At 41.7% G+C, this 26478-nt stretch overlaps 1 protein-coding gene across 2 annotated transcripts in view; it reads left to right on the plus strand.

Annotated features, from left to right (window-relative positions):
- The window catches only part of LOC113960366 (protocadherin alpha-C1-like), an 81368-nt gene extending 55437 nt beyond the window's left edge, over positions 1-25931 (plus strand). Inside the window, exons 4-5 of one of the 2 annotated variants that reach the window (XM_027669902.1) lie at positions 23468-23569; positions 24007-25931. In XM_027669902.1, the coding sequence (XP_027525703.1) occupies positions 23468-23569; positions 24007-24077 (173 nt within the window). In that variant the 3' untranslated portion in view covers positions 24078-25931. Of the gene's footprint in view, positions 1-23467 lie in introns of both variants that reach the window. The other variant, XM_027669901.1, reaches the window with a different exon arrangement.
- The last annotated feature ends 547 nt before the right edge of the window (positions 25932-26478 follow it).

Genomic DNA, 26478 nt, shown 5'->3' on the forward strand with positions numbered 1-26478 from the left:
TTCAGTGGGTTTTTTTCACATTCAGATTTTTGATACCTTGGGAGGCACTTGAAAATCCAGAACCCAGCCTGTGCTCAAAAACAATCAGGAAAGTCTTGAGCTTTCTTTGGTTCCCTTGATTAAATTTTCTGATATTTTTGTTTCACATAATCATTAGAAAGAATGTTGTAAGACAGAATAAAATGAGAGGAGTTTTGAACAAAGACAGTGAGTGAAAAAAGGCAAAATATATATTAAAAATACTATCATAATACTGAAAAATGCAGAATGAACAATTCCTCCCCCAGCTTTCCTTCAGACTCTACCTGCAGACTGTACAGCTTTGCTTTTTAGGAACCAAAATCCAAACTGGAATTTTCATTACCAAGGAACATTAGACACTAAACACATCTCAAGATTTGTGGTTGCAAAGTACATTTCTCCTCCTTCCTGCTCTCTACTTTTCACTGTCTTGTGCTGTATTTGTTTTCCATGATCCAGTATGCTCCCAGGAGCAAGAGACTGTCGTTTTAGCCATAAATCAACTTGCAGGCCTATAGTGGTGTTTAAGTGGTCATAATTAATAACTGCAGCAACTGAATACTTTGTCCTCACAGTACCATTTCAAACTGCTCCTGTTGTCATCTCAGACAATATAAGCAGACAGACTGTAATGGTAATCAGTGTCCTTTCCAACTGCCTGGAGTCAAATGTATTCAGTCACATGTAGAAGATAAGCTCACTCAAAAAAGTAACCTGGGTCTGCAGCATGCACAGACTCTCAGCAAGAGGAGTGTGCCAGCACCACCCTACTCCTTTAATTTCCAGGGGATTTGTTCTCTCTGGTTATCATATATAAAGTCATCTCTTCATGGTGAAAATTACCTGTTCTTGGTAGATTATTATCTTGCTGCAAATTTATGCTAAGTAGGTAGCAGAGTCTTCCACATGTGTAGCTGGAAACAGAAGAATTAAAATAAATGAATAACATTAGTGTCAAATTATCTGCTTCATTTATTCCCAGACTTTGGCTGGGAGAAATAAAGCACCATGACCATCCTGTTTTGCTTTTAATTGAACTTATTTCCTGGGGGGGAAGAAAGGTGACAGGAGTTTCCCAAGGACCACACATTCTGTGGTCCACTCTGAATTCCTGCCTTTACCCCTTTGAAGAGTGCAGGTGCAGTTATACAGTAAAACTATTGCCAGCAGTGAAGTCTGGAGACAGAACAAAGCACACTTCTGTTGTTCCACGCTGTAAATCAGCCCCTCCATCCCTGTGCACAGGCTTTCAAACTGCAGCTGAACCTCTCCAGAAGACCTGTTAGTGGCAAAGAGAACCACTTACTTCGGGGCTGACAGGCCAAGTAGTTTGGTGATCTTAATCCAGTTCCCTGCTGGCAAGTTGCCACACGGGAGAAAACACTGTCACAACTGAAACTAATTGGCAACCCTGGCAGGGAGGCCAGTGGGTCATGCAGACTAAATCCATGCAGGTCAACTTCTGATCTTCTCTGAGGCACGTTGGCTAGACAGGGAGATGAGGAGCCCAGAGCGTTTCTGCCAGCTTTGTCTGTGTTCTTGGTGGAAAATATATTCCCAGCCATAAATACTGATGCTCTGAGTGTTTGTTTCTTGATGCATCTTTATGAATCTTCAAATCCTATGTCAAATATAATTTTAAAAGCTTAGTCTTCATCGAGGTTTAGAATTAAGCTTGTTATTCTTGTCTGGTTTTCCTGTTTTTACCATTCCCAGATGGCAAGTGTTTTCAACAGACATTGTAGAAAGTACATCTGGGTCCTTCATGGCTACAATGTGAGATCAGCTCTGGCTGGAGATCTTGTTTAATGATAACTTCACTCTAATCTTCAGATTCTCCTTTCCATTTGTTCATTTCCCCTGATTAATTTGATTAAATACTAGTTTAAGAGCTCTTCACCATTTCTTCATGTGAAGTGGAAAATCATCAGAGAACGGAATGTAGGTAGAAGTAAAATGTAGGAGTTAATTAATCTTCCAGGCAGCCTTAGACTGTACTTCACTTGTACATTAAAGGGGGGAAAGAGGCAGTTAAGGATTCTGAAGCATTTCTGATAAGAGCTGCAGCAACCCTGTGTTGTCTGGTGCTCAGTGCAAAATCATGCAGAGTGGGCCTTCAGAGTTGCTAGGAAACCAAAATAAAAATCCCTGGTCTGTAACACACAGATATCATGAGCGTGATGGTTTTTGCTGCTCTTCCTCTCTTTTATTTTCTTCCTTGGTGGTGGTGAACCACAATTGTGGAGGATGGAAAGAGGCTGCAGAAAGCAGTTTGAAGGAAGCATTGGGAAGGTGATCTCTGTCCTGATGCCAGTAGTCCTGCCTGTGTTGCAGGCTTGCTGCAAGTAATTTTAATTTTTTGAAAGAGTTAGTTTTCAACTTTAGGACGCATTAGGACCTGCATGGAATACTTTCATGTTTTTACCCAGCTTATATTCCAAGAAACGTGGAGGCATCTGGCAGGGAAGATAGTGAGGCTTGAAGCAGGGAATATCTTGCCTGCATTTCAGGGAGGTTGTGAGGATACATAGATGGGCTTTGTGTAGTTCAATATCAGCTTACACCCATCTAAGTCTACCCCTGAAAGTGTTCAAAGCCAGGCTGGATGGGTGTCATGGATTTTGGGGTTCTCAAACCATGACAATGGGGCTTGGAGCAACCTGGTCTAGTGGCAGCCCATGGCAGGGGGTTGGAACCAGATGAGCTTTATGGTCCCTTCCAATCCAGGTCATTTATGAAATCTGGGATTTTTTGGTTTGCTTTTTCTTTTAGTTCTTGTCATATATTCCAGTCTTCTCTCAAATCAGCATTGTTTCTCCTCAGAGTAACTCCATTAGCTGCTGCTGAGAACTAACACTGGCACAGAAGGGGTTAGGGATACCACAGAGTGAAGGCATAGAACTGCATGTCCAGAACAAAGGACTGTTGTGCTTGTAGAGAATCAAGCTTGTGAAAACAAGGTACAAAGAGGAAATAAGAACTGATCTTGTTGTGGAGTTGATTGGAACAGATAGTGAAAAGATAGATAAGGACTTTCATTATCCAAGTAAGTAAAACACAAACAATGAGAGGCATACTAAGTCCAAGAATAATAAAGCATTTGATAAGGGATTTGAGAAGTATAGTAACCCCCTGACAAAATTATTTCTTCTAAAATATGTTGGCTTTGAAGTGTGTTTATGAACTAAAATATTGAATAGAAATCTGCTTGAAGATCATAGAACTCCAGCATTGAGACACTGATTTTAGAAATTAGAGAGGAGACACAAATGAGTTACAGCTATGCTGTAGCAATTTAGACAAATAAGAAACTAAAAATCAGGAAAAAAAAACAGAGGATGGGTTCTTGGTTCAATTTTAGTCTCCTGTGGTGTCAGTGATATCATCCCAGCTGGTCACACTGACCTGTGAGCTCAAGAAAAGTCTGATGGAGAAAAATTATGTGTTACATTTAGTTTGTCACTTCCTCAGGCAGATAGCTTAAAGCAATCAGCTGAATCATGTTCACCAAGTTCCTTTTTCGCTATTATTCAAGTAAGCTATGGAAATGTGGAAATGCTGACATCTCTGTTGTAGATGGAAGTGAAAATACACAGACCCATGACTTCTGAGTTCTTTGTTAAGACTATAACCTTTGCCTTGTGCTGGGAAAGACAAACCGTGACACTGAGGATGGAAAGAGATTTAAGTTTGGATACAGTAGCCATCCAGCCTAAAACAAACTAGGTACAGGAATCCTCATGATAACGTGGAAAGGTAGGATGAAGATGGCACCTATGGTATGATGTAGCAGATCCAGACATTCCCAGTAGATATCCTCATCAGAAAGTGCTGCCAGGCCCTCTGGGCAGCCTGATCAGTGACTAGTTCCAGTTCAGATGGATTGTGCTGCTGGCTGCAATATAATCAGTGATGCTGATAAGAGAACGTGCCCAAGTGCTTGTGTTGGATTATCAAAGCTATTTAATGGCTGGTGGGCAATTCCAGGCTGTTGAGACAAGATCCACTAGGCATGAGACACTGTTACTTGGAATTTATCACAGCAGAGTAAGCCTTGCATGTGGGTGTAGTGTTGTCTGAGCATATTCACAGGAGAGGAGGGAGAACTCATCTTGTGTTCTTCCTCCCCTTCCCACACCCCCTGAGGATATGTTTCTAAGAGCAAGATGAAGTCAAACCAGAATCCACTGTTCTTGAAACTACTAAAATGCAGATGGCCATCAGCTGTAGTAATACCATGTAGAAAGAACAGTGTGAAGAAAAGAAATTGTTATATATGCTAAAATTAGAAAAGCAAATCCACAGCCAAGTAATTATTTAAAATTTTACAGGTAAGCTGAGAATCACTATTGACAACCCATTGATTAAAATATCAGCTGTTTCCACCATCTGAGGACAAGTGAGCTGCCCAAGGTGGTCTTTTGTGATTGTGATGCAAGGACTGTGTTCTGTCAGGCAGAACGAGCTGACTGTCTCAGCTTTTGGAAGGCATTTCTGGGAGTAAGTGCTTAAGGGCATTAGGGCTTGAAAAAAAAAATTTTATTGATATATGCAGATAATAGAGGAACTCCAAGACATCTGAATGGCACTGAATTACCATTTATTGGATAAGAAAGTAAGCCTAGAGAAAAACCACAGAATCGTACCCTAGAAATGTGTAGGAAGTATGTAGCCAACTATCTCCCTTTCATTGCAGATTCAGTTTTACAGTGTATTTAAGTGAGGTTAAAGCTGTCCCAAAAACAGGAAAATTTGGCCTGAAGAACACAGAAGGAGTCCTGTAGTGAATAAACCTAACATCTGAAAACTTCACTAGTCCACAGGAGACTGAGGGCCTGAATGGACATGCCCAAGCCAAAGGACAAGAAAGGAGTAAGCAGTTTATAGGGTCACCAGCTGCTTTTTGAATTCTGTACTTTCTTACGGTATCCTGGAAGCCCTTCAGATTGTTAACTTGCAATAATGCAGCAAGATCAGGTTCTGGAAAGAGTAAAACCTCATAGTTCAGAGTTCCTGCCTGTGTCCACTCTCCTTCCTGCACTACTAACCATTTTAGCTACATGTTTTGTGATGGTTTTTCAGAATAGAGAAGATCCTTATGTATTGATCCTTCACTTCTGGTGAAATCTCCATCTGCATGGCCATAATTTTTTTCTGTAATCCACATACATCTGGTTTCCTCTCTCTTTCCACCATCCTGTTGAAGTGCCAGTGCTGTTTTCATGCACTTGTATCCCACTGTCAGGTCATCAGCATTATTTTCATGCACTGAGCTATTGCTTTTAACATCCTTACCATTGACTTGAAAGAAGGGACAGAATATCTGACTGTGGAGCAGAAAACATGGTACTTATATTTTGTTCTCCTTGAACCACAGCTTTTGGTGCTTGTCTTTCCCAAGCCACAGTTGCCTTGTTGCTTTTGGAGGTTCCTTTCCAAGAGCAGGAGCTTTGGTTCCCCCTGGAGAGATGGTTAGTTGTGTTCATGGCCAGGAGTTTCAACCTTGTTTTGTCATACCCTTCCTCATGAAACTGTTGAATCATTGTGGTTCATCCAGTGCACAGACTATTTCTGCCTCTCGTGTTCTAGGAGCAGCCCTAGACCAAGATCATTGAGACCTGGACCTCTGTGAGATCTCATTGTTTTCTGTTTGTGCTGAAAAAAATCAGATTATCCAGTTACTGTTGTGGGAGAGCCCCAGATTTTCTTTTGAATCCTGGAAATGAGTGAAAATCTTCCATGCATGTTTATGTTGTGCTTTCTGTGGAAAGTGAGGCTCTGTGCTGCTCAAGCAAGTGGCTGTTCTCTCCAGAACTAAAAGGATGAGGTTGTGGCAAGGAGACTCCTAATTGGAGACTCCTAATTGGAGACCCTAATTATCTGTATCTTTTTAAATTTTATTTTTAGCTCACTTACGGAATGTAAATAACCCAGTCTAGTTGATGTCTTCCCTAAATGATTCACAGTGTGCCTGGAAGACCAAATAATTTTTTTTCCCCAACATTTTGTCAGTCTTTGATTCCACTGCCTGGGATTTAGGTAGTATGCTGATGGATTCTAGGAAAAGTGGACAAGATTGTATTGGACTGGATGTACATCTACTACTGAGGTGCAGCCTAGGAATTGGAGAAAATAGAAGTTAAATCTTTGCTCTACCATTTTGCCTTCACAGCAATAACCTTTCCTTTGAGCTGTGCAGAACATTATACTTGAAAAGATCCATGAAAACTAATTATTGCCAATCCCATGTAGAGCTCAGTAGTCAAAGGTCATCTGATTTTAAAAAAATTAAATTTCTTGTTTGGTTTTTTCTATATCATCAGTTTGATTATTTTTTCTTCTTTTCCTTCCCTTCCCATGGCTTTTCCTAAAGCCATAGGGATTATAGATTTGATTTTGTTTAATTCTTTGATTATGTAATGCTGGAGCAGCCTATGAGCCTTCAAAAACTGCAGCAGCCACCCTGTAGCATGCACAAAATGAGAGAACTGGCCATTTTGCTTTTCAGATTAATTACTGGTAAAACGTGGAGCTTTGTTAATTCCATGGTATTAATTTTTGTGACTATTTTGTGCCTTTTGGAAGCACAAATATTTACTTCACACCTTGGGTTAATAGTTGAGGTCAGCTCAGATACTGAGTGAAACTGGTGAACAGATATTCCTGTAGAGCAGAACTTGCTTTCTGGTCTTTATATAGTCCTACTTTCACAGGGGAACTGAGGAGACAGGAGATGATTTTGCTTTGAATGGTCTTTTATTTTACTTTGAAAAGAAGCAGCTGTTGCAGTTTTTTTCCATACAGGACATGAGACTGATCTGAGACTGTGCAATTGGTAAATATGAAAAATATACAACATGGATTAAAATAAGGAGGATATTTGGATGTTGAGGTACATTTAGCATTTGTGAAAGGGGAGAAATTGTTGCACCTGGCAGTGAGTTCTCCTGTTCAGAGGTGCTGGGCAGAAATTCTACCTGCTCTGCAGAACTGCTGTGTTTCGTTTTTGACCTGGAAGAATCCAGGCTAACAGCCACTGGCTTTTTCTTATCTAGGTGTTAATAAGTCTTTCATTTCCCTGCTGAGAGTGGCAGTTAGGGAAAGAGATGTAATTGTTATTTGTGCTGTGGAATTTGTCCTCCCACCTCTTGACAGAGACTCATCACTTTGTAACACGTGGGCTGGGAGGAATAAAGTGCAGGAGATTCTGGAATCTGGAGGTGAAAGCTTCCAAGTGATGCTAATCACTGAGGTTTTTGAGATACAGGTGGCATCACACAGCTGGGTTTTCAGAATAATTCGGGTACACCTTTGTGCTGAGACAACAGTTTGAATGTACAAGCAGAGTTTCCAGATGAGAATGTCACTGCCTAATTGGGAGAAACATATTCAGGTCAAGTGCCAGATACAGTTATGCAGGATAACAGCGTTGGTCTGCACAGCCTTTAGGGAAGCAGCATAATCCTGGAATACTGAAAAACAACCCAGAAACGGGTGCACAGCTTTGAAGGGAGCCATGGGAAGATATTCTTCTGTCTTGCACAGCATGGCTATTGATTACTCAGTTCTGTGGTTCTCAGACATGAACTCTTTGTTGACTGGAATTAGATTTGTGGAGGTGGTTGCTTTCTCTGCAGCAACAGCATATGCATAACATGTTCTGTTTGTCATAGTTGCCTGGGTAAGGGAAAGCACCTGTTATTAAATGCATGATGGGGTAGAGAACAGAGTGGATAAACAGACCATGAAATTGTGTTGGGTCAGTCCTAATGCTGCCAAAACACTCAAAACTTAAGCCTCAAGTGACTTCCTTTTATTTACTTTCTAGTGCATTAGCAGCCAAAATTCACCTTTTTTCAATCCCCATGTGAAACCTGAGATTCTCACAAAACTACTGATACTTAAGTAAAGTGACCTGGCAGGATTAACGGGCCTGACATTATCCTACATTGCAAAGACTGGAGACACAAAAATCTCACATGGGTAGAAAAAACTACAGGAGAAAATCCAGGCTCAGTTTATACTCCTTCATTATTTAATTGTGATTAAAATACAACAGCCACAAGGGAACAAGCTTGATTCTGTTCTCTCTGTATTAGACTATGGCAGTGCCACCTGCTCAGCATTTTTCTATCTTAATGCAGGTTTTTTTACTGAGCCCAAAGCAGAATTACCTGGAGAAGCAGCAGAAAAGCTGCAGAGAGGGTTGTGATAGTTGAGGATTAGGAGGCAGGAAATGGGAGATTCACTGAAGACAAGCATGAAATCAAAGCTGTGGGGAGGATATTTGAGAGAAGTATGAGCTGATACCTAAGTTATTTATGGAGGGGGGAGAAATGGACTTTGCCTTAAGAAAGCTCTGCAGGTTTGGGTGCAGTTGCAGACATAGTTGGGCAAACAGGAGACTTTGGGTGGAAGGAAAACAGAAGATTCTCACTGTGGCCTTGGGTCAATGAGTTTATCTCAGCTCCTTCAGCAAAGGTGCAGCCACCCCACCTGGCACCATTTGGTATATTTTGGTGAAAGTCTGAGGCTCTGAAGAGAGTAGCTGAGCAATTAACACATTATTTTCAGTAGATAGCAAACAGTTGTTTTATTGATGTATTGTTGGTTTTCCCTCTCGTGATTTTTTTAATTGTGTTTGTATCTTTAAAATATATGTGCCAAAGGGAAAGCTCTGGCCTCTGCAAAAAAAAAAAAAAAAGACTAAACCCATCATAACTCCTTTCTGTTATTTGATTCTCTCAGGTATTATAAGCAAGGCTATATGGCTCATGTTAGTAGAATCCCAGAATGGTTGGGTTGGAAGGGACCTTAAAGATCATCTAATTCCATGTCCTGCCATGGGCAGGGACACCTTCCACTAGCCCAGGTTGCTCCAACCTGGCCTTGGACACTTCCAGGGATGGGGCAGCCACAGCTTCTCTGGGCAACCTGTGCCAGGGCCTCCCCACCCTCACAGGGAAGAATTTCTCTGTATCTAACCTAAATTTCCCCTCTTTCAGTTTGAAGCCTTTACTCCTTGTCCTCTTACTACAGTTCCTGATGAAGGGTCCTTCTCTTTGCTATTGAGCTTAAATATTTGTCCTCTCTCCAGGTATTGTCCCCTTCTGAAGAGTGACACTTGAAGCTTTAAGCCACTGGCAGATTTGCTCAGACACAGAGATAAAAATCTGTTTGCCTGCTCACTGTTTGACTGGAGATGCAAATTGGATAATTGCTGAGGCAAAAATAGTCGATAGCTGCTTGTGGAAGATCTGCATGCAGGATTATACTGGTTTTAGAAGAAGAGGTATTAAATATTCGTGCCAGTTTCAGGAAACATGCAGACATGTTTTTGAATATAAAACTGAGAATTCTGTGCCTCCCTCGTGAGTAGAATGAACTAGATCAAGCACAGCCTTTTAAAGCATCCTTTTGCTATCTTTCCTCCTCGGTACAGAGTATATGTGCTTTGACTGCACTTCCTCCAGCCTCTAAGCTGCTGCAGAAATTCCAGCCACTGAGCAGCTGTGTGTATGCTTGAATGAAGTGTGTGCTATTCCATGTGTCAGCAGGAAGAGATATAAATAGGGCTTTTTGCTCCTTGTTGTCATGGTCTATGTTTCCGCTGGCTACTCCGAGCTATTTCTTCTTCAAGTCTGGTGTAGAGGGAATACATTGCAGTGAGGTTCTGTGCTGCAGTTGTGGATCATAGAGAGCATATGAAGCAATTTAAGGATCACAGCCATTTGCACTTAGTGCTTAGTGGGGACAAGGCACATCAAGATTAATGAATGGCAGCTCCTGCTGCTGTCCAGGTAGCCGACATTTTGCTGCAGAAGTTGCCTTTTTCCCCCCTCACCTCTTTCCAGTGAGAGAAGTAGCAGGAAAAAATCCTCCTGCATGGAACTGTCACATTGCAGAGTCCGAGAATGAAGCTGTTTTGGCTTTATGCTCCCCTTCTGACACATGCTGGTCTCACACCTTTGCAATGAAAAGCTGCTGCTGTGGCCACCTCGTACACCAAAGCTGAGACACAGAATCAGGGAATCACAAAATGGTTTGGGTTGGAAGGGACGAAGAAGATCATCTCCTTCCAGCCCCCCTTGCTATGAACAGGGACACCTTCTACTAGACCAGGTTGGTCAGAGCTCCATCCAGCCTGGCCTTAAATATTCCAGGGATGGAGGGCTGCTGGGGGAGTCGATTTTTCTGGCACTGCCATCCCCACATGGGAGAACAGTGTTCCCTGGTGTTGCAGGAATATACATTTATCATCACGTGATCTGACATACATGAGCTGCACCACACACCAGGACTCTCAACTTGAGTGGTCTGCATGGATCAAAATGGACCAGGACGTAGGACCCACTCAGGGACTATTCCAAATCCAGAGTTCATAATGTAACAAGCCCTTTAAACCATGACCTGACCTGGTAGTGCTGGGACTGAGGAAAGGTGCTGGGAAAGTAGGCTGATATGTAATAATTCAGAAATCAGTCACCTCCTCATCTATCACAGAAATGAATGACCCAATTTTGTATTTAAATGTATGTATAAAATACACACAACTACAATATGGAAGACAAAAGTATAAAGTTTAACTCAGTGTTAAAATAGTTTTAACATACTCTACGTGTAGGTCCCACCAATAGTGATTTAAAATTCCTTTTGAAGTGAAGTATTCAAGAAGCAATAATATCACCTTTTAGCCTTTGTGAACACTAAGATCTTTTAAATGTTTCTATTCTTTGACAGCTTGTCCTAGTTACCTGAGAATATGACATGTTTCCTGGAAGGAAAATAACTATGCTATCAATCCAGATACAGTCTGTCCTTGATTTTCTCCCTGCCTCCTCATTTAAAGGAATCACAGCTATAAGAAATCTGAATTTTCTCAAATTTAATCAGGGTAGGATTTTTTCCTAAGTCAGCCTCCATTAAGCAATAATGTGGAAATGAAGTTAATTTCCCTTTCTTTGCTCTCAGACGTCCATTTTACATCCATTACAATCTATGTGTAATAATTCACTTCCCAGATTTGATCATCCTGTTCATTTCAAGCCAGTTCTTCCATTTTTAATACTTCCTTCAGAGAAGTTAAATGGCAGGAATATTAAATAAATAAGTTTCTGATATGTTACTACAACAGTTTGAGCCTTTCTTGACAGAGTTCATTAGCAAATGAGCAGTTCCTGAGTATAATGTAAAGCATCCATGGAAGGACAAGTCTGAGCCATTTCTCCAGTTGTTCCACTGAGGGAACAATTCTTCACTTAAAGCATTATTGGGACTGTGAAATGAAAATAAAAATAGTTGAAATATAAAGCACATCATTTACTAACTCTTAAACTGGGATTAGGAGAGCTCTGTTCTGAAAAGGTTATAGTGATCAAAAATCAACTGAAATAGCTCTGCCCACTTTTGATGGAAGTGTTAAGCATCCAAGAGCCTCCCAGACTTAATACTTACCATCTGATGAATATTTAAGAATGTAGTCTAAGAGACAAGACACAAAGGCATCTGCAACTGTTAAAATGGTTGTTGCAGTGTGGTACCATCCATTTTGAGCAGTTGCCAACTCTGATCTCAGCCTTTCTTAGATAACCATACCTTAATATTCCCTAATTGTTTATTATCCTCCCCCTCAACTAATCTCTTTGTTAAATTTTGTATCAGCATCATATGGCCTTTACAGCTCATCACCTGATTTCAGTTTATATGACAAAGTAGAATAAAGCACTGAACAAGTTAGGAGGTTCATAAACACATTTAAACCAGCCAGAGCTGGTTTTTGGTGTTTGATGGATCTACATGCAGACCTGTCAAATTCAGGACAACTACACCTGTACATATCCCTTGAAAAACCTAATGCAGACTTTTCATCATGTGGCTCAATTTTGAGAGAACCTTTAGCTGCAGGGGAGGACAAACAGGTAGAAAGCTTGACTCCATGATACAGTAGGTCCAAACTTCCAGAGCAGTCAGGCTGGTTCATCTCATCAGCACCAAAAAAATCTGCTTTAAAGGGTTAAAGACCTAGATGACTCTAAATGATCACAATACTTAGATTTACCTACAACCTAAGAAAAATGAGGACTTGCAACCACTTGAAAAAGCAAACCTATTTCTGCAGTAGGAGAAGGGATGTGGGGAGCCTTTGCAAGGTCACCTCCATTTTCTTCTTGAAGAATGTCTCAAGGGATTCTGAAAAAGAGAGGAATTGTGTAGCATGCTTATCCAGCGGGCTTATCATATTGTATTAGCACTTACTCATCACATTTAATGAAGATTCCTTTTTAACTGATGCAAAATATTATTAGCTCCATTCATCCCACATCAGTGAAAAGGAATAATAATGGGATGTGATCCTAACAAGAGATGATAGGAAGCTGCTAATGTGACATATATATTGTGGAAGGGAAAGAGGGTTGTGACTGCCAAAGTCTGTTTTGAGGGCTGTGGGATCTTTAGTTTTACAGCCCCTTCCTGTGGAAGGGGTTACAGTGACAGACCTCTTTTAGGGCAGGTTGCTGGCTGACAGCCATATCAGTGAGGATCAAAATAGACATTGGACAGTGTTTAGTTAATTGGCTTTCAGAGGAGGAGAATTTGCAGAGGTTTAGTGATAAACTAGTCAAAGTAGGTCAGCTAAAGGATTTTGTGTACCTGTCTGGTATAGTTCACTTTCAAATGAAGAAATCACTTGAGGATAACAAAATTGAACTAAACAAAACAGTAATAGTACCCTTTCTTCCCTTTTATGATGCAGATAGAGAAAAGGCCAGTTTCAGGTTTCATCCATAAAATACCAGTAAAATGATCCCTTTATTTGTGACCAGAGCCACAGGGAGCCAGGGAACAGGTATCAGCTCTGAAGTTCAGAGCACAGAGCCACCTTCAACCTCTGAGAGACAAGGAACTGCATTTCCCACTCTCTGAAGCTTTGTGTGAGGTTTTTTTTTTCCTTTAAGAAGCAGAAAGCTTTACCCTGTAATCATCTGGTCTGGAGATTGCAATGGTTTGGGCTGCAGGGGTGGGAACCATCTACAATAGGAATGGCTGAAGTCTGTAAGCTAAACATAGATGATAAAGTGAGAAAAAAAATTATCTTTTAAGACCATTTCTCGTGTGTCCCTGATCCATTACTATTCTATCCTCTCTGAGTGGTGAAGCTCACACATTCATTCATGTTTAAAATAGATGCCTCTAAGAGCACTGACAGAAATGTGTCCCTTTCTCTTTCACTACTACTTCATCCAATTAGTTGGTTAAAATTAGATTCTGCCTTGAAAGGCTAAAATTGATGCTTCAAGTTTCCATAGTTGCTGTCTTTCTGTTAACTCTGCTCAGTTAAATGGTGGGGATTCTCTCTTGCCTACCAGCACTGGGTTTTGGGAGCTGTGCTGGGCTTTGTGCACCTGCAGTGATATGGACTGTGCTCAGGTAAGATTACCTGCAGAAGGTTTTCAGAGCTGTAGGAACTGGTACATGGTAAACAGTTTTGTTGAGGGTAAGCAGGAAGGACTGAATTAAACTCAATTTTCTCAGCAGTGTTCACAGTCCAAGATGAACACAAATAAAAACAAGCTGAGCCTGTCCAGGAAATCACAGAATCATAGAACGGCCTGGCTTGGAGAAAACCTTAAAGATGACTTTGTTCCAACCCCTTGTCATGGGCAGGGACACCTTCTACTAGACCAGGTTGCTTCAAGCCCCATCCATCCTGGCCTTAAACACTCCCAGGGATGGGGATCCACAACTTCCCTGAGCAACCTGTGCCAGGGCCTCACCACCTCATAGTAAAGAATTTTTTCCTAATATCCTGATCTGAACCTACTCTCTGTCACTTTGAAGCCATTCCCCTTGTCCCATCCCTCCAGGCCCTTGTAAAAAACAATCCAACACTAGAACACTTAAATCCTTCCTTTCAAGTAACCTGAATTTTTCCTCCTTTGGGCAATCAAGCACAGCCAGCCTTCGAGATGGGGGCTGAGATATAACGTGGCTGCAGTGGCTGTAGGCAGGAGTCTGAGCTGATCCTGTTCACCCCATAGAAGCAGAGTGGCCTCCAGTGGCAGGAGTCGACTGGGATTGCAGGTCTGTGCTCTTGGCCTCGATTCAACAGCTCATCTAGCAGAGAGCAAGGGGAGGAGGGGGCTGGCTGGCTGCAGGGTACTGTTACAGGCTCCAGCAGCAGCCAGGAAATGCTTCCTCCTTTTCACCTTCACGGCAGGATTTATGATGCTCTGTGAGCCTGTTGTCTCTCAAATAAAAGGGCTTGTATGTAAGAGTCAAATTATTTGTTATTTAGATTTGACAGAACACAGTAACCAGAATTGGCTTTCCATAACATGAGACCAAGCAGTGCCCAGATGTGTTTTGTCTTCCCGACATCCAGAGCTTTGTTTTCTGCAGTGACTTTTGCTCTCTTTGCAATATTTCATGTCCTTATATAACAGAGGCAGCCCTCACCCACAGCAGCAGCCTGATGGAAGCAGTTAGAGTGCCACCCCTCTCCTGGTCACATCCAGAGGGACATTTGAGCCACAAAGAAGACATCCCAATTTTTAAAGGTGTGCCTCAAAGTCCACATTTTTGGGATGTGTCACCCAGCACTCCTAAAATCAGCCTTCAGCAGAGGTCTGGGTAGCTGCTTGCTGCTGTAGTCATTCAGTTTAGTGCATTTAAGGACATTTAATTAGGGCATTTAGGCTACATAGCACCTGGTTTGACAGGAAGGCAAAGAAAAGCCTTCTCTTAGATGGAGGTTAGCACCCACCACAGGTCCTCAGGGGAACATTGTCCCCAGCCTCTACCCACACCACCCTCTCCCTTCCAGAGCACTGAGGGTCAGAGCAGTCCCTCCAACCCCAAATTCAATTTTCCTGTGCTACTCCCTGCTCTTTCCCTTATTGTTTGCATTAAAACCAGGGCAGAAGGGCTGGTGCTTTAACTGCCCACGCTGTATTAACATTTATGAGATTAAAATAATTTGGGGGTTTATTGTTTGGTTGGTTTGAGGTTTGTTTTGTTTGAAGGGGGTTTTTTTGCTGTTTTCAGCTATGAACTCTTAAAAAACAGTCACTGTGAGCCTGCAGACATGGGGAAATGCCCAGATAAAAATATATCTATCTTACATTGCAGGACTAATCTCTCCCTGATGACCTCTGCATGCGACACAAACATTCAAATGCTGCATCTCCCCAAATCCAATGTTAAATTAGAGCTGAAAAGATGACAAGGAGCATCCTGGATGTGTGGACATGCTGTCTCAGTGATGCAGCAGATTAGCCCTCAGTTTGCTGAGGAAAGGGTTAAAATTTGTGCTTTCCAAGGCAAGTTCTACCTGTGGTAGCAGGATTAGGCACAGGTACAGCACTAAAAGGATATTAGCTGAGAAGGTTGATATTTTTATAGGAGGAAAAGCCTCTTTTAGTGAACAAAGAATGAGAGGAACTGCTCTGTTTGCTTCTTCAGCGTCTGTGAGAAGCCATTTACCCTTTGTTGTGCTCTGGCCACAGCAGGCTGCGGTAGGAAGCAAATTAAATTTTGCTTTCTCATATCTCAGAATATGCTGGCAGAGCTATTTGGTAGCTGAGACAATTACTTTAATACACAGCCATGTAAGGCTGCTTTCTTATAACGAGGTAAATAATCTTTGTTTATATTAATTGCCAGTGTCAGCATGGACAGTAACCTGGGAGTGAGCTGGAAGTGACCTCCGGGCCCACCCCCTGCTTTGGGACTGGATGTTGGAGCAGTGGGGGGTTACAGATCTCCTACAGCATATGTGCTATAATTACCCTCTTTAATAATACTGACTTTAAATCCAAGCACTGGATTAAAGCTACAGGCTTCTTCGTGGGGAGAAGTTTTCATTTGATTCATTCCTCCTGTCTCTGATTCCTTAATGCAGAACGGGTCAAACAGATGGGAGGGCAGATAGTGAGAATTTTTTGGGTGTTTCTTTAAGACTCCAAATTGACACAGTCACTAGAGAGGGCTGGGATTGTTTGGCAAAATGATAGTTAAAATGGTTCAATTTTGTTCTGACTGAATCATTCCTCTGTCTTTCAGTTCTATGTCTGTCTTTTTATCATACTGATGATGGATTTTTATTTGCTTCCTTTTTTCGTGGGTTTGTTGGGGTTTTTTTAATTTGTTTCGTTTTTCAGGAAAAAAAAGAAAAAGATTAAATGGGTATTTTAATCCCAAAAAGGCTTAGGGATGATCAATGAAGCCAGAATGTCCGCAGAGATCCTCCAAATGACACAGAGAGGGTTTTTCAGAGCACGCTGTTTGCATTGGATGTGCTGTTTCAGAATCAGTGCAGAATGTCAGACTCTTTATCATGGTGAATATTCATTAAGCCTGCCAGAGGCAGAGGCTGCAGTCAGTACAGCATCGGCAGAGGAGGCAGGGAAGAGAGAAATCAGGTTAATGACTAGCTTTCTCTGCAATTTGCTTCCTGCTTATTGCCTGATCTCAGTTTTAAATAAATTCATTTAATTAATGTGTTTTGCTCCTTTGACCTGCGGACAGAAGGGCTGTGATTAATGATGGGGTATTCCGAGTCTCACAGTGGCTTTAGTCGGCCTGTTCTGCTGTGTAGGGAAAGAACACTGAAAAATATTTCCTTTAACTTTAATTGTAACAGAAGTTTTGATTGAAAGCTTTTCCCTGAACGATTTTCTGAGTCCACGAGCCACCAAATTTTTAAAGGCAGGGACAAAGTGGTGAGTGGTGAGAGGGGTGGAACAGGGCGAAAATGAGCTGCTGTCTTGGCTGAGCATGTCACACAGTCAAAAATGTCTCTGCAGGGAGACAGAGCTGCACAGAAATGCTTTCCCCTTCTCCCCCTTGAACAGGGGCACATCTGTTCTAACATGAGTTAGCCTTCTTCTGACAAAGGTTCTTTAAAAAAGCAGCAGAGGCATAGGAGGTAGAGCCCATGTAATGACGCTCAGAGTATATGGGCAGCTCGCATTGTGGGAAGCAAGCACCACCTGTTCCTAGCAAACACCAGATTGGAGCTGTGGGGCTATACAGGGACAAGAAAAAAAACTCAAGGCCTCCCCAAAAGAGAGAAAAATGTCAGTTAGATGGAAATTACAGGCTTAGCTCAGACCTGATGGGATATCGATTCCTGGGCTGAGTGATGACATGTGCCATGAGCAGACATTTTGCCCCAAATTTAGAAGGCATCTCAATTTCAGACTGTTTGTACCCATCACTCAGTATTACCTCTCAGCCTGGATGGTTTTACAAGCTGATGGAAGCCAGCCCCTCAGTTGAGTGAATTTGCAAATTCTGCATCTGAGAAGGCAGCACCTGAAATCTCAGTGAGAGACTTTGGAGTTCTGCAGCACAGGTTCTGAGCTGTCCTGGTGTCTTTGCTACCAGAACTAAAACGTGACCTTTTAAGGGGTGGAAATGGTGCAGTCTTAACAACGTGGCTGAGCTCTCTCAGGTGTTTCTGAACAGAACATGCCAGTGCTTGCCCAGATGAAAATTCCATGAAAGGATTAGGGCTGAGAAAGTGGCCTCATCTTGCAAACAGTTGCACAGGATTTTTTGTGGCTGTCCCCGTCAAAGGGATTAGTTTTTAACTTTTTCTTTTTTTTTAAATACTCTGGCACGGTCATTAGTACAACACCCCCCAAGCGATGGTGCTGCTTAGCTTGCTCCTGAGGGTAGAATTCAGCTCCTTTTTCACCAGCCATCCAAAAGTTAGCTGTCTAGTATAAATTTTCTGGCTGGGCTTTATCTGTAAAGAAGCAAAGGTAATACAGCTCCAGCAGAGAGAGGAGAGGAACAGAGAAAATTCAGTGCATCTAAACCCAGGCATTTTAGCTGGGTGGGTTGAACTGCCTTCTGAGGGTGCCTGTCTCTCTCTTTACATTCTGTAGCAGCAGTTAAATTAGACAGAGGATGCCTTTGTTTTGGTGGTTGAATTTAGAAAAGGGATGTCTTACTCTGTGGATCTCTAAGAAAAATAAAAAGAAGGTACCCACAACTGCTACAGGCAAAATTTTAGGAAACCTGTTCTTTGTAGCTGATACCTGGGCTTCCTGCACAGGGTATAGGGAGACTTAGATACCACTGGAAACCCTGTGTGCTGAGAGCAGGACTGCCTGGAGCAGGCAGGGGAGGAGCTTGGTGCTCAGTGAGGTGACACAGCTCACCTGCAACCTGCCCCCATGATGGGATCTTGGAATCTATGGCATCCACATAGAATCATGGAATGATTTGGATTGGAAGAGATCTAAAGTTCACCTTGTTCGACCTCCTGCAATGGGCAGGGACACCTTCCACTAGACCAGGTTGCTCCTGTCCAGCCTGGCCTTGAACACTTCCAGGGATGGGACAGCCACAGTTTTTCAGTGTGATATGGCAGTTTCTATCTGACAATGTGTAGGAAATCAGGTGCTTTCAGAGCAATTAGGACTTGTTGAACCAGGACCTGTTGACCGAGATTTCTGCGTTTTTTAACTCCTGTGAGAGGTAGAGGGCTACAGTGTGTGACCAGTAAATGCTTCTGGAAGAGGTAAAAAAATAGCTATACGCAGTACCCTACTCCCTAAAGCTTTCAGATAGGTGATTTTAGGGTATGTTTGGTGGTTTTTTATGTGTAAATCTGCCTGTGCAGTTCAGACAGCAGTCACGGGATAGAAAAAGAAGTATTTCGAAAGACAGCCTAGAAGTCATTTCATGCCATCTGAATATGTGATCTACTCGACTGCAGAGTCTCTGCTGCTCTGGGTTCCATTTAAAGTCTACTGAGACACTTGTATTTCGGTGAGAGTAAAAGATGGAAGGGGTGAAAAGTTCATCTCCCATTTTAGCTTGCAGACACACAGGCGAAGAAGCATCAGGACCTGCAGGTGCAGCCTAGATTTTGGGTTCTGCTGCATGCAAGCATTTAAAAATTTAATTATTTGGTCATTGAACATGAAATCTGCTGTATTCCTTTAGAATAAAGTGAAGGGGCAGTCTCCAAAGTAATCCTATGATTTACACTAGGAAATGACCAGACTCTGAACTTTTATGTAGGAACACTGGCAACCCAGTACAATCCTCTGTACTGTAGGAAGAAAAGAAGTATAATGTCTTAAATTAAGTGTTATGAATATAACTGGCAGGTTTACTTTATTTATTTTCCTCTAAGTTTAATAAACAACTTTGAAGCATTCAGTAAGACCCAGAAAATATGCAAGAGAAGTACAACTAATCCCATTAAATGTAAAATAGCATCTAAGTGGGAAGGTTTTGTTGTTGAACTCCTGCTGATAAGAAACAGAAGAGATGTTTGAGGAAGCTTTGGAAATAGGTAGTAGATGACATTTCTCCTTGATCTGAAATGCCTAAACATTGTTAGTACAGCTGAACTGTGACCTTCCAGCCTGCCAATCCAGATAAACACACATGTTATCAGGTAAATCACGCAGAAGAGAAATTTCCTGAGGAGGCTGGTGAAGCCCCACTGGTAGGAAATGGTGGCTATTAACTCATTAGGTTCTGTCTGTCTCTGTCTTTTTTGTATGTGAGCTCTCCACACAGCTGTAGGGATAATTAGTTTCCTTTGGCTTAGTGAGTATTAAGGAGAATTTAAAATGCTTAGTTTGTATGGACAACAAACATATTTGGGGTCTGGGAGAAAACCACGCAGAAAGGGAAGCAAACCCCCACAGTCTGACAGAGCCTTGATTCCAGGGTGGGTGTGATGGGTTTGTTGTGTTTGGATACATGATGTCAGATGGTTTTGGAGCAAATGTTACTGACTTCATCTGGGGAATGGATTTGTCCAGGCAGAACCAGATTAAAGGGTCAATATCCTGCTCTGAATTAGATTTCAGTGATGCAGATGTGTTTGTGCACCCGATTAGTCTGGCAAGAGGTTTCATGCAGGAGATACTGTACCTTAGGGATACCCTGGGTTCTTGCACTTTCCTGTATTTGTGTGGGAAAATGTGTAATATAAAGTCACTGTCATTGTCTTACATCTTGTGTCCAACCTAATAAGTTGATTAAGGGGATGGAGAGCTCTCCTGTGAGGAAAGACTGAGAGAGTTGGGATTGCTCAGCCCAGAGAAGAGAAGGTTTGGGGTGATGTAATTGCAGCTTTCCAGTGCCTGAAGGGAGCTGACAGGGAGGATGGAGAGGGACTATTTACAAGGGCCTGGAGTGACAGGACAAGGGGGAATGGCTTCCCACTGCCAGAGAGCAAGGTTAGATGGGATATTGGGAAGAAATTGTTCCCTGTGAGGGTGGGGAGGCCCTGGCACAGGTTGCCCAGAGAAGCTGTGGCTGCCCCATCCCTGGAAGTGTCCAAGGCCAGGTTGGATGGGGCTTGGAGCAACCTGGACTAGTGGAAGGTGTCCCTGCCCATGGCAGGGGATGGAACAGAATGATCTTTAAGATCCATTCAAATCCAGTCAATTCCATGATTCTGTGCTCACACAAAAGTGGCACAGCCACACACTGTGTCATTTCAGCTGTGCTGTGGTGGCCCTGCAGTCCATAGAGTTTTGTCACTCTCTACTCTTCAAAGTAATTTCTCTGCTATTCACTGCTGCAGGGTTCTCCCCAGCCAGAGCAAGGGTGGAGTCAAACATGATTTGAGGTCACCTTCAGCTGTCTTTTTCCTACCAGGAACAGAAAAAGAGCATTGGGTCTGGGCCAATGTTGTTTAGAATGAATGTTCTATGGGCTTGTTGGGAAAAAAGAAAGGATTTATTTGTCAAATAGGGCTTAATTTATTAGGCACAATATGAAAGCTCACATTTTTGTATTGCTGTAGAAAGCCAATTGATTAATAATTTGGAAAAAGGCCAAGACACACAAATTCACCTTTGTAGTTCATCATCTCAAAGAAAAAAAAGTGATATAAATTGTACCTGAGCAAAACAATTTATTAAGCAGGAATGAAAGCTGGTTCATATTAATGCATTTATTATGAAAGTACTTTCTAGGACACTGCTTTTACTAACAGGAAACATGAAATCTGAAGTTGACGGTTAAGACTGTAAGAAATTTACAGAAAACTACAACTAATAAAATAGAGGAACTTTCACATTATTAATAACTTCAAAAATATATTTGAGACTAGACAGGTTAAGGTCACTAAAACAACTTCAACTCTTCCTGGAAAGGACATAAGCTCAAAGTTAAAGCTTCTTCATCCTTGAATACGATATTAGGGGGAAAAGAAATGTACAGTCTCTTCTTGAATAAAGATCACATTGTAAAACAGTCGTGTCACCTCCATGTGCTGTGGAGGTTCAAAGATGCCAAAGATTCCATGTGCCAAACCTGTTACATAGATGGTCTCAGAGATAGTTCCAATATGTTGTGTATACACATTTCTTTGGCTCTGTAACTTTGGACATCCTGTGTAAGTACAGAAAAGCTTAAAAAAGGAATCATACTTCCCAGACATGTTTATTTTGCTGCCAGGCAGGAGGAAGGTTGTCAAGCAGCAGAATATGCTCTTTTTAGCTTTTGAACCAGGAGACCCTTATGTCTGCATGCACAACACACAGTTTATTTCATAAAATAAAAAACCGTACAAACAGTGTTACAGGAGATGAAGTATAATTAGAGAATAAGAAATAGAGGGGACACTCTTCATTTCATGAAATAGCTGCTAAAACAAATGCAGTGTTCTTCGTTACTGCTACAGGGGTACAGAGCAGCCAGTAGCTGATGTTTACTGGCAAAACCTTGGAGATCTCTCTCTCTGCATTGTCTGTTTTGTTTTCTCTTCCTGCCCTCTTTTACCAGCAGGAGACATTTCTTCTATATCTTTCCATGCCCTTCCCTCCTTTTCCAAGGGAATGGAGTCCCTCTCAAATGGTTGTCCAACCCATCCTTGTATCAGCACAGTTCCCACCTCCTTCCTTACCCCAAACATCTTTACCTCTTCAACTGGACAGCTCTGTTACATGATGCTGAGACTTAATCAATGGTATTGGGATTTTTTGTGTGCTATTGCAAGGGTTTGTGTGTGGCTGGGAGTGTTCCAAGTGTGAGAGGTCCTGTGTTTTGATACTGCATTTTTAGGGTATAGATAAAAATATTTTCATCCAATTTGAGGGCTTTAGCATCAGGGCATAAACATTGAACCTTCCCCTGATTAGAGTCCTTTAAAGACTTGAAATGATATATTAAAATAGATGTGCTGTTGCTATTCCAAACTGGGAGTTACAGTTACAGTTACAGTTACAACAAGCTTTCAAAGTTTCAGAGGAAAGAAAACAACCAGGTTTAAGAATTTCTCTCATGGAAGAAGCTAATTTTGTTGCAATTCATTATTCTATAAAATTGTCCTTGTCAGAGCAACATACGCAAGCATTTTAATCAGATTAGCTCAATCTAATCAAAATCATGGAAATAAAATTAAAACTTGTTTCAAAATGCAAACCTAAATCTGGGGAAAGAACTTTATATTGGCCTCTATAAAATGCTGTGATCTGTAAAAAATACCAGGATATTGTCTGAAGACCATGGATATTTCTGAGACCAGATTGTGCACCCTGATGGAAGGAGTCCTGCAGTATCTCTACCCAGACAGTTCAGTTCCCTCCTGGTTTTGCTCTAGGGCCATGTCTGCTGCTCAGCCACATTGCACACACACAAACACAAACATGTGCTACTTGGCCTCAGGTTCCTCTCAGGGATGCACCAACTCAGAATCACAGGATGGGTCGGGTTGGAAGGGACCACAGTGGGTCATCTGGTTCCACCTCCCTGCTCAAGCAGGGTCATCCCAGAGCACATGGCACAGGATTGCATCCAGAATATCACCAGTGAGGGAGACTCCACACCCTCTCTGGGCGATCTGTTCCAGTGTGTGGTCACTCACACACTAAAGAAGCTCTTCCTCGTGTTCAGGAGGAACTTCTTGAGCATCAGTTTCTATTACCTCTTGTCCTGTTGCTCAGCACCACCAAACTTGGGTCCATCCTCTGACACCATCCCTTCAGACGCTCTTTTCCTCCATGAGGAATCCTGGACACAGCTGGTTTGCTAAAATACCCCAAATGGATGTGCATGATGCCAGGGCTGCCCTGGACACTTCTAACCCTGTCCCAGAAGACTTGACACTCTTTTGCCATGCAACACACATGCTTGTGTTTCCTGCCTTAAAACCTTACAGTGGGCTGCATCACAGCCATCTCTTATTTCACATACTCTAAATTCAAAAGAAGAATGAAGAACAACCGTGTTTCAAGGCACAAGAGTCCAGAGCCTCTTGGGCCCAGCCATGCACAGAGTGAGTCAGTGTGTGCTAGCACTGAGCAGCCTGGGCAAGAATCAGTGGGTAACCCCCAGATGAGCAGCCAGGCAACCAGGAGTCACCGTGGGCTGAAGCCAGAGCTTTCAAAGGGGAAGCTGATGCTCACTGAGGGCTTGTATTTAATGATGCTTTAAGCTTTTCTTGCTGTTTTGACTTTTTCAGAACCTGAGGCGGGAGAGGTGTCCCCCCCAGTGGGAGCTGGTGTGAACAGCAACAGCTGGACCTTTAAATTTGGACCGGGCAATTCCAAACAAGGTGGTCCTGGTGAGTTGCCAGACAAATTCATTATCCCGGGATCTCCTGCAATCATCTCCATCCGGCAGGAGCCACCAAACAGCCAAATTGACAAAAGTGACTTCATAACCTTTGGCAAGAAGGAAGAGACCAAGAAAAAGAAGAAAAAGAAGAAGGGAAACAAGACTCAGGAGAAAAAAGAAAAGGGCAACAGCACCACTGAGAACAGTGACCAGTGAGGGGGTTATACTGAAAGAACCCACTTAGCCAGTTTTTGTAATAATGGCAGATTTCTCCTATGTAGCAACTCCCAACTTCTTCCTACTGTTAAAAAATTTCCTGTGTGTACAGACTTGAGAAAATCAGCAGGAAATTCAGTGTCTGTCTAAATTGCTTAACAGGTTTTGTCTTAAAAGCTTTATTAAGTCTGGTGTTAACTCTTTTTCTCCACTCTGGCTTGTTTTCAGAATCTAAAAAGCAGACACAAGTTTCCTTTCTCCTACGCCGAAAAGGAGAATCTTCACAGTACAGCCAGTGAGAGGTTGGACTCTGCACTGTGGTTCCTGTGCTCCTGTCTTGATGACACTTACAGGACAGGTTTAAAAGTTTTAATGTTGTGCACCCTCTATCTGATTGGAAATATTTGTGTGCAGATGTCAGTTAGGTGATACGAGATCAGATTATAAAACGCAAGAAGAGCTGGTAAATATGCAACAGAGGAAACACCAAATGAACACAAATGTTCAAAGATGTTCAGGCTGGGGAGAAAATACCTGAAAGGAGATGAGCAGACTTGTCAAATCTTGAGAAGTCACTGTGTGGAAATACTGAGTCCTATACATGACGTATTGTACACACTGCTTTAAATGAAACTTCACATTTACAGCTCTTTAAGATACCATAAATTGTATCTATTTACCAAGCAAGCCATTGGGAAAATTGTCCCTTAAAGCCCTGCATTACCCTGGCAAGACCAGCCCTCAGAGTGTAAGAAGGGCTGGGCTGACATCCCAGGAATGTAACTGTGATGCTCTGTGTCCCTGTTTCCACTCTAACATTATTTTGCACATTATGTCTCTGAAAAAGTCAGAGTTTTTCCACGACACTTATGCAAAAGAGAGAAAAAAGAAACGTTAACTATGCTATTTGTTATTTGAGATATTTATTTATAAAGAAATATAGCTGTAAATGTCAAAGAAATACGATGCCCTTTAACCCAAACAGAAGTCAATCTAGAGCCATTATAAATTACAATTGCTGCTATTAAAGTGCTTTAGAAAAATTGCCTGAAACATCTGTATTATATCGGCCACTTGCCAATAACAGCTTTATTCTGTCGGGTGACTTGAGGGCTGCCTCTTGCATGTATTAATAAATACAAGAATATCTTCTCTTTTTTTTTTTTTTTCATTAATCTGCACTTTGAATACACCTTTGCAAACAAACTGTCCTAATATGAAGAAGCAGAAGCAAACTCCTCACACAAATGGATTTATTAACCTGCTAGCTCTGTGCAGTACCTTGGTGTTACCTCCCACACAACCTTTTCTGATTTTAGTTTAACTTTTCTATGAGATTATGAGCTCCTGACCCTACTAACACTCCCTATGTAAAATTCAAGTACTGTATGTATGCTGTATGCTCTTATAAGAATCCTGAAATATTTATTCTGTGCTTGTGTATGTGAATGTCAATGCAACTATTATTAGAGTGGACTTTAAGCTTTACCGTTGAATGTAAATTCATTATTTCTTTTTTGTACACTTGTGAAAAAGTGCAGTAGTGTTAATTTTTTTAAGCCACTGTTGATTATCAGTTCTTTTGTGTATGAAACACAAGTAAAATATCTTTCTTAAACCAAGCCATGCATGCATTTTGGGATTTATTGGTAAGAATCTGTGAAGCTGAAGTTCTGTGAATTAAACCTGAGGGTATCAAATGGAGTGTTGAATGTGGCTGAGGATGTTGATATAAAACCAATACATGTATTTTTAAATAGAATATGGCTGATGAGGGAATTCCAAGGAGTTTTCTACGTTATTGTACATTCACAGAATAAAGCTCAAGTGTCGTGTTAATTGGAACTGTGTAAGAAACTACATAGCTCTGAAATTTCCAACAGGCCCTTTAATCTAGGATCAAAGAGAACAACTGGATTTCTTGAGACATGTCCTGGATGTTTTAAGTTTCCAAACTGCTGACAGTTCAGAATAGAACAATTCCTATTCATTTTTAAGAACCTGCAGCAAGTCTTAAAACATCACAGAAAAGCTCTAATAAAAGAATTCATATCTCAAAGCATGAACCACCAATGGCCTCATGTGGTCTATTTAGAGTTTTCTTCTGCTACCAGTCTTGTTTTACTGACAATAAAAAGGTGCTACCTGTGAAAGAGAATCCTTGATTCACTTTTAAAGGCTAGACAAGAGGAAAAAAATTAAGCTTTGGGGAGGGAACTGTCCCTTTATGCAAATGTGCTATGCAAGTACATTTAGATGTACTTTTTTTTATTTGGTGACTAATCCAAGAGCTCCCAAAACGTTCATCAGCTGGAGTTACAGTGGTAACTTAAACACACAAAAGGATACAGTTGTTTTATACTCATCATGAAACCATTCTCTCAACACCTCTGGCAAAAATCCAGCACAAGGATTTAATTCTTACAGGAATCTTTAACATTTGATTATTTTTAGATTTTAATTGAGTGTTTATTCTTCTTTTGGGTGCTTGCATTTTCCCCTATGCAATCCGATCCGATTCATTCATTTTTCATCAGTGGTCGTACACAGCAGGTTTTCCAAGGCTTGCATCTATCAGAGTGAACCAAGAGCTGCAGTATGTCTCCAATTTGCTGGTTTGAACACAAAATTACATTTGCCAGTGCTGCCTTTGATGCAGGTGCTTCCTGCAGGGGGACTGTATGCCTTGGAAGACAAGAG

This window comes from Corapipo altera, unplaced genomic scaffold (genome assembly GCF_003945725.1).
Source record: "Corapipo altera isolate COAL_440 unplaced genomic scaffold, ASM394572v1 61267, whole genome shotgun sequence".
NCBI classification, from domain to species: Eukaryota; Metazoa; Chordata; class Aves; order Passeriformes; family Pipridae; genus Corapipo; species Corapipo altera.